Source organism: Cervus canadensis, chromosome 6, assembly GCF_019320065.1.
Source record: "Cervus canadensis isolate Bull #8, Minnesota chromosome 6, ASM1932006v1, whole genome shotgun sequence".
Classification (NCBI taxonomy): Eukaryota; Metazoa; Chordata; class Mammalia; order Artiodactyla; family Cervidae; genus Cervus; species Cervus canadensis.
The window spans coordinates 49,335,039-49,347,511 of NC_057391.1; the positions used below are offsets into that span (position 1 = coordinate 49,335,039).

The 12,473-nt window shown below is 38.2% G+C and overlaps 1 protein-coding gene across 8 annotated transcripts in view; it reads right to left on the reverse strand.

Annotated features, from left to right (window-relative positions):
• Nucleotides 1-12,473, reverse strand: part of TCF12 (transcription factor 12) — a 392,318-nt gene that overhangs the window by 113,261 nt on the left and 266,584 nt on the right. For all 8 annotated transcript variants that reach the window (XM_043471865.1, XM_043471864.1, XM_043471862.1 and 5 more), the window contains one exon: nucleotides 3,618-3,682. In XM_043471865.1, the coding sequence (XP_043327800.1) occupies nucleotides 3,618-3,682 (65 nt within the window). The remainder of the gene's footprint in view (nucleotides 1-3,617; nucleotides 3,683-12,473) is intronic.

Below are 12,473 nucleotides of genomic sequence, written 5' to 3' on the forward strand. Positions count from 1 at the left end.
CAGCCATCTCATCCTCTGCTGTCCCCTTCTCCTCCTGCCCCCAATCATTCCCAGCATCAGGGTCTTTTCCAATGAGTCAACTCTTCGCATGAGGTGGCCAAAGTATTGGAGTTTCAGCTTCAACATCAGTCCTTCCAATGAACATCCAGAACTAATCTCCTTAAGGATGGACTGGTTGGATCTCCTTGCAGTCCAAGGGACTCTTAAGAGTCTTCTCCAACACCACAGTTCAAAAGCATCAATTTTTCGGCACTCAGCCTTCCTCACAGTCCAACTCTCACATCCATACATGACCACTGGAAAAACCATAGCCTTGACTAGACGGACCTTTGTTGACAAAGTAATGGCTCTGCTTTTAAATATGCTATCCAGGTTGGTTGTAACTTTCCTTCCAAGGAGTAAGTGTCTTTTAATTTCATGGCTTCAGTCACCATCTGCAGTGATTTTGGAGGCCCCCAATATAAAGTCTGACACTGTTTCCCCATCTATTTGCCATGAAGTGATGGGACCAGATGCCATGATCTTAGTTTTCTGAATGTTGAGCTTTAAGCCAACTTTTTCACTCTGCTCCTTCACTTTCATCAAGAGGTTTTTCAGTTCCTCTTCACTTTCTGCCATAAGGGTGGTGTCATCTGCCTATCTGAGGTTACTGATATTTTTCCTGGCAATCTTGATTCCAGCCTGTGCTTCTTCCAGCCCAGCGTTTCTCATGATGTACTCTGCATATAAGTTAAATAAGCAGGGTGACAATATACAGCCTTGATGTACTCCTTTTCCTATTTGGAACCAGTCTGTTGTTCCACGTCCATTTCTAACTGTTGCTTTCTGACCTGCATACAGGTTTCTTGAGAGACAGGTCAGATGGTCTGGTATTCCCATCTCTTGAAGAATTTTCCACAGTTTACTGTGATCCACACAGTCAAAGACTTTGACATAGTCAATAAAGCAGTAATAGATGTTTTTCTGGAACTCTCTTGCTTTTTAGATGATCCAGCGGATGTTGGCAAATTGATCTCTGGTCCCTCTGCCTTTTCTAAATCCAGCTTGAACATCTGGAAGTTCACGGTTCACGTATTGCTGAAGCCTGGCTTGGAGAATTTTGAGCATTACTTTACTAATATGTGAGACGAGTGCAATTGTGCAGTAGTTCAAGCATTCTTTGGCATTGCCTTTCTTTGGGATTGGAATGAAAACTGACCTTTTCCAGTCCTGTGGCCACTGCTGAATTTTCCAAATTTGCTGGCATTGAGTGTAGCACTTTCACAGCATGATCTTTCAGGATTTGAAATAGCTCAACTGGAATTCCATCACCTCCACTAGCTTTGTTCATAGTGATGCTTTCTAAGGCCCACTTGACTTCACATTCCAGGATGTCTGGCTCTAGCTGAGTGATCACACCATAGTGACTAGGTTGTGAAGATCTTTTCTGTACAGTTCTGTGTATTCTTGCCACCTCCTCTTAATATCTTCTCCTTCTGTTAGGTCCATACCATTTCTGTCCTTTATCGAGCCCATTTTTACATGAAATGTTCCCTTGGTATCTCTGATTTTCTTCAAGAGATCTCTAGTCTTTCCCATTCTGTTGTTTTCCTCTATTTCTTTGCATTGATCGCTGAGGAAGGCTTTTTTTTTTAATCTCTCCTTGCTATTCTTTGGAACTCTGCATTCAAATGGGTATATCTTCCCTTTTCTCCTTTGCTTTTTGCTTCTCTTCTTTTCACAACTATTTGTAAGTTCTCCTCAGACAGCCACTTTGCTTTTTTGCATTTCTTTTCCATGGGGATGGTCTTAATCCCTGTCTCCTGTACAGCAGTTTAGCCTTCCGAGACTTATATACGTGGGGGAAAAAATTGCTAATTCTGTTTTCCAAATGAAGAAGTCAATGCAGAGATTCGATTTAAGGTTAAATGACTTGTCTTAGAACCACAGGTCAGTAATCACAGACATGAGATTTGAAGCTAGGTATTCTGAATGGCACAACTATGGGATAGTTACTAGTATCAGGAAGATCTCCTGGAGAAGGGAATGGCAAACCACTCCAGTATTCTTGCCTGGAGAATTACAAGGACAGAGGAGCCTGGAGGGCTACAAACCATGGGTCTCTAATAGTTGGACACAACTGAACGACTTGACACTTTCACTTTACTTTTCATTGTCACTGACAGTTAAGTGCCCATGTCTAAAGTTAAGGTGGGTCTTATGATAAAGGCATGCAGACAGCAGAAAACACTTAAATGTATTCTGCCTTTCCTTTGTATGCTTTTTGGCTTGATTGTGGTGGGAATCTGCAGGCAAACTGTGTATTTAGGATTCTCAGTGTAAAGATGTGGGGAAAAAAGCAGAGGAAATGGCCATTAGTAGAAATGCAACATACTAAGAAATATGAAGAGTTGAAAGAACATTTCCAAGTCAAAGAGACTGGAGGAAACTCTAAAAATGGTTTCACTGCACATTTGCAAGGAGCTCTTTCCAAGAAACTCCCCTCATCAGGAAACCCTTTGTGTCGTGTCACTTTAGCAAAGCTATATTACAACTACCCTTAAACCAGGGACCTGTCATGCTCTGCTGATCTCTGGCCCAAGCAGTTTTCAAATCTTTTGATCATATAATAATACCTTGCCTCACCTGCTGTTTCCTTCCATAGATCAATGATGACAAAATGAAGAATAAGTAGCAGATGACCATCAGACCTCCTCCCTAGCTTCTCCTGTAGTAATCTCATGGACAAGCTGTATGCACAAACTTGTGAACAGGATGACATCTAAGGGACTTCCCTGGCAGTACAGTGGTTAAGACTCCATGCTCCCATCGCAGGGGGCAGGTGTTCAACTCCTGGCCAGGGAATTAATATCTCACATGATGTCCTGTGACCAAAGAAAAAAGACTGCCTCTAAAGAAAGATCACAAGAAGAAGCCAATAAGACTACATGCAGTGGGGAATTGCAATGTCTCTGACTCTTCATCTCAATGATTACCTGAAATTAATTCCCCCCTTTCTCCCCCTTTATACACCGTCATGGTTGAGCAGCATCTTCAGAATTGGTTTTGGCAGGGGTATTCAAGTCTGCCTTCTCCCCAGATTGTCAACTTTCTGATCAAAAGCAACTTTCCTTTCTACCAACACCTGCTCCTCAGGTATTGATTTGCAAGTAGCAAACAGCCGGACCTGAGTTGAGTACAGATTATGATGAAACTACTTCCAACATTAGTAAGTTTAACATACGATAGTCAAGCCTCACAGAGCAATTTCATGTTCTTCTTGAAGTTTACCAGCAACACTGTTCTTTTTATGAGGAAATAAACAGACATCATTTTCAGAAATCAGCATTTTGGAAGATGGTAGGAAGGTAACTGGTACTTTGCCTCCAGTTAAAATGGAGGTGAGTTATGAAATTCTTTTGACGATAGAGAAATAGTTTGGTGAACCACAGAATGGAAACCATTTCAAACAGAGGAGCAGAAAGAAAATGTCTAATTACTAAAACCCCACTACATTTAGTCACAAATTAAATGCACAAAAAGGGTGAAATAAACTGGATAAATTTCCACCTTGTCTGTTAATGTCTTTACTTACATGTTAAGAAATTATCGCACTGATTTTGTATTTATTAACTTACTTGACAGCCTGGTAATCCAGTATCTCTGCTGTACAGGGAAAATGAGCCTCTCTCTGATGTTTTTCCTGTAAAACAAAGAAAGTAACTTTATATAAAAATCTTTATTGACTGACACACAATCAATTAAACTTCTAGACCATTTATGAGAACAAATGATAAACAAGAAAATAAAATCCAATAAACAAAATCTGAATAGCTTACTGTCATTTCAGTCATGTGACAAAACGAAAAAAAATTCAAAAGAATGGATATCTATACAGCCAACAGTATGATTCATATACGTACAAGTAAGCATACGTTTTCCCATACCTGCTTCAGATTCAACATCTTCCCCTTCTCTCTCCAAAATTAAAACAGTATCGATATAGCTCACATCTTACCCCAGACTCAAAGGTAACCACTACCATAAAATTGGTATATGATTCCCATGTATATTTTGAATCTATTAGCATATATTTATGTACTCCAACAAAATAGACATAACTATCTGTGTTTAATACATTTAAACAGATGGGATTACATGTTATATAACCTGAGATATACATTAAAGATATGTAGTTCACTCATTTTTGCTGCTATAAAATGTACCAATATACAAATAAAAAGCACAGTTGATCTATTTTCCTACTGAAAAACAGAAAAATAGTTTCTACTTTTTCTGTTGTTATCATGAAGAGTGCTTAAACAAATATCCTTGTACATATTGTTTACACACAGAAGAGTTTCTCAGGATAGACACAAAGAAGTGGAACTGCTGGATTAAAGGATGAACACTTTCAACTATGCATCACCTTTCTCTGCAGTTTTCATTCCAATATATACCTTTCCCAGAAAAAAATAAGAATTCCTGTTGGGATTATATTTGCAGTTCCAAAGCTGATGGCCAAGTGTCAGGAATGGTATAGGCCAGCTCTAGAGGGAGGGCAGATGTCCCAAAGTGCTGACAACTGACACCAGTGCTAATCTGCTTTTCAATACACAGGAGCTTAGTAGGTTTAGTAAAGTGAATTTTCAATAGCATATAGTTTTAAACTAAATGATCTCTCACAAATAGACACATTGCTTAAAAAGATTTCTGCAAGGACCACAATTTGATGTTAATATCAAAGATGGGAATGCAAATAAACAATGATAATGGAAGAGCTAATTCTTTTTCTCTGTTTCAAAGTAAAAAAAAAAAAAAAATTAAATCTGACAAGTTACCTAAAATATTTAAAGTTACTGAGGCTATATGAACTTCACCATAACTGTACACTACACAATGAGATATTGGCTTGTGATTATATAAAACTATGCTGCTGCTGCTGCTAAGTCACTTCAGTTGTGTCTGACTCTGTGCGACCCCACAGCCGGCAGCCCACCAAGTTCCCCTGTCCCTGGGATTCTCCAGGCAAGAACACGAGTGGGTTGCCATTTCCTTCTCCAATGAACGAAAGTGGAAAGTGAAAGTGAAGTCGCTCAGTCCTGTCTGACTTTTAGCAACCCCATGGATTGCAGCCCACCAGGCTCCTCTGTCCATGGGATTTTCCATGTGAGAGTAATAGAGTGGGCTGCCATTGCCTTCTCCATATAAAACTACAGTTTATTAATTAAAAAAAACTCCACACGTAGATGACATGCTCAAAATTGTTTACTGATGTGGTACATGATTTTAAAAAAAAAACTTCAGAGATGTATGTATTAATATTTGATCATTTTCACTGATGTATGCATGCTACTGAGATACTCAACTGGCCAACTGATACAGAAATCTTACAACTCTGAACCTGGCATCTACTGAACCTTTAGATACACAAAACAATTCTTGTAATAACAAAGCAAATTATTAGAAAATACTTTAATAATTAAGGATATAATTTCTGAGCCCATTAGAATATGTCTTAAGAAGCACTTACTGTTTACTACTGATGAAGTACCTATTACAGGTGAAGCAATGCCAACATATAAAAATTACGTGATTTATGAAAACAGGTTAAATAATGTGATTTGCCTCATTCTCACCACCAAGTAATATGTTCTATATAAAGAATTTTAATTGGCAAAATATACATATGAAATAAAAACGAAAACATTCGTAACTCTTTAAATATATCCTTTACAAGTAAGACTGCTTATACAAGTCAAAATAATATCTTGCAGTTTTGGATTCTACATTTCAACTCTTGTAACCTGCTTCACAAAATTCTTAAAGGATTATACATTTTCAAGTCTGACACACACCCTTCCCTGTTGAACAAAGATGGGATGTCATATACCTAGCAGGACAGAACTGGGAGACAATAACATTTTAAACCAATACCATAAAGTTTAAAAAAAAAAAGACTGTTCCAATGACTTGTCATTCACAACAATATACTATCAACTTATTATTAGTTGAAATATTCATTAAGTCCTTTTTACCTTGCAAATTCTTCCTTAAACATTATTTCAAACAAACAGTAAAGACTTAAAACTAAACAACTGTTATACTTTCACTCAACTGTACTAGAGTAAGGACTTTTTTTTTTTTAATTGTTGAGGTGGACAAGGAAACAGAATGAGAGATATTAGGTCTTTTTTTAAAATAAAGTACAGATTTCAAATGCAATCTTAATATCTGTGTGGAAGCTACCCATTAGATAAAGACGGTTTAAAAAAAAGTCAAGTTTTAAAATTTACTTCCTGTACCTATTTAAATTTCTAAACTTCTTTCACAGAAGATGTTCAAGCCAGAGAGAATGAAAGTCATTTAATATTAGCCCATAATATTTCAAAGTAAAGTTTCCTCTGAAATGGAAAGTTGAGAGCTTGTTTTTAAAATGACACTTATCCTATTCAAATGAGATTAAAAATGTAAATACATTTTTAGTTCACTTTTAACTTGTTAGAACTATTTACCTCTTAGGGACTTTAGAAATCTGGGTACTCCTGAAATATAATAACACATATCATGTCTGAGATTTAAAAGACAATAATCTCTAATTCTTACAAAATTACTTTTCACAAGAACAGTCTTCAACAAGTAAGGTGAATCCTATGTCTTTTTATTTTATTTTAGATGTCTGATAAAGAACAAAAACTTCTGACTACAATTTAAGAACTACTAGTAACAACATATATCTCATTTCCTTTGAAACACCTATTAAAAATATTACAAAAATTTTACTGAGATATTCTAGTAGAGGGGTTTTTTTTGCGTGTGGGTATGTATGAACCACAGGCCTCTTTGGCAGAACTACTCTTCATTTAAAAAAAAATAACGCCACTCTTCTCACTGGTTTTATTATTTTTTTTCTTATACATAGTCTGTTTATTATTATTTTTGTTTATTTTTTAAATTTATTTATTTTAATTGTAGGCTAATTACTTTACAATATTGTAGTGGTTTTGCCATACATTGCCATGAATCAGCCATGGTGTACATGTGTTCCCCATCCTGAACCTAGAACTACTCTTCAGAATAATGTTTTTAAAAGTACAAAGCAAGATATGTACTATTATAATCTAATAAGTTACTAAAATATTAAACAAATATGCTGCATAGTAATGCCTCATTACTAACACATTAAGTGCAAGATCTAGAAGTAGGCCTATTAACAATGGTAATTTTAAATCACAAATGACAATTTAAGATATCTTTAACAACTATATTATGCTATGAGAATATCTGTTCTATTGGTGACAAAAACCATAAATACTATCAGGTCTGTTTTGCTACCCTCATTCAAGGAAATTCCTCATCAGGGGAAATGCTAAATTTCACTTGGAGACTGGGAAAATAACAATTCTTTTCCTGTCCAAGTTCATTGATTTTGCTTCCATTTTGAGAGTCTATGGACTCACTTTAAGAACCCCAACACTAGTGGAAGAGAAACATATTATTTAAAGATATATTTATATATATATTTGTATCTTGAGCCCAACATGTATTTCATAAATATTCTGTGTGCAAAAGCTTTTTATTTAGACTTGCATGGTATATTATACATTAATCAGCCCAGTATTTTCTGACCCCAAACAGAAATGTTCAAGACATGACAGAAGATTTTGAATAATTTGGACAGGATTTATAACTACTGTTCAAGAAAAAGCAAATTACTGATTCAAGAAATTATTTTACCCAGGTGTTTGTGAAAGATATATAAACTACTAGAAACAGTCATTACTGTAACAAATTTTCTTGTATTAAAAAAAATAAAATTCTAAGTCATCTTGTTCCCTAGGAATAACATACGTATTTTAACAGCAAGTTGAAACTCTCCACTGCTTGTCTAAACTCCAGAAACACAAACTAATGTTAATATTAGTCTATAAAGAACTCTTCAGAAGATCGTTTCACCTACATTCTTTTGGCACAGGACATAATCAGCAGTCAAGCTGAGGCTGGGAACCGACAGGCAAGTTTACCTTCCCATTCCTCCCCAACCCAAGCACAAATATGCAGGAGTTGACTAGATAGAAGAATCTGAGTTTGATAACTTCCATCAAACATTTATGGGTTAATCACTCTGAGAGATGGTGGCATTATAAGATGAAGAGCCAAGCCTGCGCCCTTAATAGGTGTCAATAAGCAGAAAAGCTTATAGCCTATCTGGATGAAAAACAAGTTTCACAATTAAGGTCAGGTGTCTTGAGGTCCAGATCCAAACACACCGTGGGTGGTTCTAGAGGAATGGACAGAGAATTGTCTGGGGCTGACACAATCCATAAGGCTTACTGAACAAGGAAGGATAGTCATATTCAAACCTGAATGAAGTAATAGACATCGTCTGGTAATACTCAGGACTTCCCTGACAGCTCAGTAGGTAGAGTCCACCTGCAATGCAGGAGACCCTGGTTTGATTCCTGGGTTGGGAAGATCTGCTGGAGAAGGGATAGGCTACCCACTCCAGTACTGGGCTTCCATTGTGGCTCAGCTGGTAAAGAATCTGCCTGCAATGTGGGAGCTAACTGGAGGAGGGCATGGCAACCCAGTCCATTATTCTTGCCAGGAAAATCTCAGGGACAGAGGAGCCCCGAGGGCTACAGCCCACAGGGTCACAAAGAGTCGGACACGGCTGAAGTGATTCAGCATGCATAGTCACACTAGAAGTAGAGATGAAACCACCCACCCATCTTACAGAAGGATCTTCTGAGCACAGAAGAAGGGTCTTCTGAGGAGGTGGCCCAATATGGTCTTTTAGGCAAGTGACTTTCAAACAAAAGGGGTGTCGGAAATAAGCTGTATTTTGCCCTACGTAAAGCTTAAGTGTTGTCAGATTGGTTTTCGTTTAGACCCAGCTCACGCTATCCGCGGGCTGTGAGAACAATCAGTCTCAAGGACAGAAGCAGTACGTGCTGACTGAGACAAGTCAGTCAAACACCTGAGTGAACTAAGGGCTGAGGTGAGCACCTTTTCTTTACTGAAGGACCAAAGAATGAAAATCCAGCCAGTCTTGGGGAGTTTCTAGTGTGCTGAGATTCACTTTCATGCATTGGAGAAGCAAATGGCAACCCACTCCAGTGTTCTTGCCTGGAGAATCCCAGGGACGGGGTAGCCTGGTGGGCTGCCGTCTATGGGGTCACACGGAGTTGGACACGACTGAAGTGACTTAGCAGCAGCAGTGTGCTGAGAACCAAATATAAACAGAGGACCCCATCTTTCATTGTACAGACAGATAGTCACTGATTTTTTCAAAAGCAATTAAATGCTGTTTCCCCCTAATCAGCAAAAGAGAAAAAACAAACAAAAAAAAAGGAGTAGAAAGGTACAGACTGAAAACACAAACAGCAAAGAGAAAAGGAAATGTAAGAAGACACGACAGAAGAGAAACAAGGAAATGTGCCTTCCTCTACACCTCTACTGGAATTTAGTTACACCGTAACTGCAGTCCAGAATACACTGGCTTTTTTAACAGTCATACTATCTTGTTGGGCACAAAGTAGACTTTTAAAAAAAGAAAGCTGAAACACTGTTAAACCAAGCCTTCCTATTCTGTACTTATACAACTGATTTTTCTAGATGTAAATGCAGGATTTCTTTTCCTAAAAAAAGTATTTTAAATTTCATCTTTGATTCATCACATTACCTGAACCTATCTAAATTTATGCTAAGTACTTGGAAGCCCCAGAAAAGAGAGGTAGGAAGAAGAAGACCAGAAATTTCTAACGCTTACTCCACTTCAAAAATTGAAGGCATGTCCCCTCCCAGAGGAGTGGAGGAAAGAGTTGAAATGACAGGAATCCTCTTGGCAGGTCATTTATGTTGGTAGAATGCGCCACACCCAATTGTGGGAACCCTGGTTTAAAAGGGTTCAGATCTTCAGCAGGGTAAAAGTAAACACCAATTTTGGAAACTCCTTGAAGTGCAGGTGAATTAAAGGACCCCCTACGTCATTTCTCAGTAATTGTGAATACTAAATAAGACCACATGATCTTTCCCAGGATCAGAGATTCATTTTTTCAGTGAGACTTCAGAGGTTACCTACTCCAACTCCTGCCCAAAGCAGTACTTTTTTGAACATAAACAGTGTCATGAAAAAAAGATCCATGATGATTGCTTTCTATTTTGTATCACTCACAGTTTAAGAATAACACTAAAAAGCCAAAGTGGGGGCTGTTGAGGAATAACACTCAGAAAACAGAATTTCCAATAGTGAAATAAAAACTGTGCAGAAAATAATATGACATTCCAGCTTTTCTTATTTGTAAAGAGATGCGTGGAACAATTAGCTCTTTTGTTGCAAATTTGTTTATTAATGCAGAAGACCTAAAAATAGACATTTTTAGCAGTCAAGTTACTACTGGTGAATCACAATGAGTTCATGTTTATTAGACATTCAGGTGTTTTACTGTAAAATGATCATTCACAATTTTGCTCACTTTTTTTCCTACTGGATTGTTTGTCTTGCTGATTTGTATACATATTTCAAACAAGACATTTTACTGTATCTATATATTTTATGTAGCTTGCCTATTTACTCTCGTAATGGTGTGTTTTGACAAACAGAAATTCTTCATTTTAACACAGTCCAATCTGTCCATCTTTCCCTATATGATTAACATTCTTTGGTGTGTGCACTATTTAAGAATCTCTGCTATTCCAAGGTTAGGAATCTGTTTCTCTATGCTTTCTTTTAAAAGCTTAATCTTTCACACACTTAAATCTGACTTTGGTTTTTTGTGTATGCTGGTAAAAGGTCAAGGAACAAGTTTTTTCTGTTGGGATATCCAATAGACTTCAGAACTGTTCTACTGAAAAGATGATCCACATCTTTATACTCCACACCCGTCATTGTGGCTGCTGTGTGGAGAATAAACTGCTGCTGCTAAGTCACGTCAGTCGTGTCCGACTCTGTGCGACCCCATAGACGGCAGCCCACCAGGCTACCCCGTCCCTGGGATTCTCCAGGCAAGAACACTGGAGTGGGTTGCCACTTCCATCTCCAATGCATGAAAGTGAAAAGTGAAAGTGAAGTCGCTCAGTCATGTCCGACTCTTAGCGACCCCATGGACAGCAGCCTACCAGGCTCCTCCATCCATGGGATTTTCCAGGCAAGAGTCCTGGAGTGGGTTGCCATTGCCTTCTCCAGGAGACTAAACTATGAGGGAACAAGTGTGAAAACAGGAAGACCACTTAGAAGACTACTGAAATAAGCCAGATGAAAGCTAGGGATGGATTTAATTGTTCTGACCCACTGAGGGAGGTACTATTAAATCCCCATTTCACTAATGAGGAAAAATAATTTACCCAAAGTCAAAGAATTGAAAGATCTACAATGCAGGGTTGTCTTGACACCAAATTCTTAACATTCTTTTATACTGCCCTACTTTCCAGTGGAGGTTTAGGACACAATTCTTACATTCTGATCATATATGCAGACACTTGGCAGGTCCCAAATATATTATTTTTTTCTCTTTTGAGCCCTCCAAGCAGCTTCTACCAATCAACTGATTTAGCACTGGATGTGAAATGTACTCCTAATGAAAAGAGGGACCAACAACAAATCATCCCCCAAATGATTGGCAGCAAAGCCCAACTACTCCCAAGGTTGGCTCTGGATACGATAGCAATGTAGTTATGCTGGTTTAACTCAATTGTTTTTAGTTTTCACAAAGGACACATGATGATGTTACTCTTGCTTCAAGTGCCTTTTAGAAAAATATTTATTATTTTCATGTCCTTCTGGGCCTCAGTTTCCTAATCTGTAAGAATAAACAAGCTGGACAATATTAGAGGTTGCATAAAAGCATCCTGCAAGATTGTTTTGTGTGGCCAATGAAGGGATTTGTTTGTGTGTATATGTTTTAAACAATTAAAAAAAATCAACTGCTACGCCAGCCAAGAGAACACACCTTGTGGAACACTCCTGTTTTGGGGAATGTAACTAACTCCCTGAAGTCAGGTCCTTTGGGGAACTGCTCCACCTGCTGTGGTCTAGAATTCAGGGCTGCTTCTGCCCTGAGGCCCACTTGCTCCAACACATCTGACAGAGTATGGTGCGAAAAGCAAAGCACACTCCTTCCTGGGAGACAGGGCTTTACTCTTGACCAACGTGGGCTCATGAACTCTCCAGCTGCTTTGCTGAACCTTCTTTAGAGTACGCAGCAGTGTAGGACTCTTCCACTTTCTCTTTTTCACTCCCAACGTCTTGAGGTTGCTGTCGGAATTTGCTGACCAGCTATTACCTGCAAGGAGGCACTGTGGAAAGGTGCTTTCCTTACACTGCTGGTAGCACTGCTAGTTTTATTTTTCATCTTCCTAGATATTCTGTTAATACCAAGGAGTCACTGAAGGAAGCTGTGAGATAGGACAGTAAATTTTCAGGATCTCTCAATCTACAGGTTTCTAGAAACCTGCCCCAGCTGTAAGTGCTCTTTTCCTACCAACATGTGCTA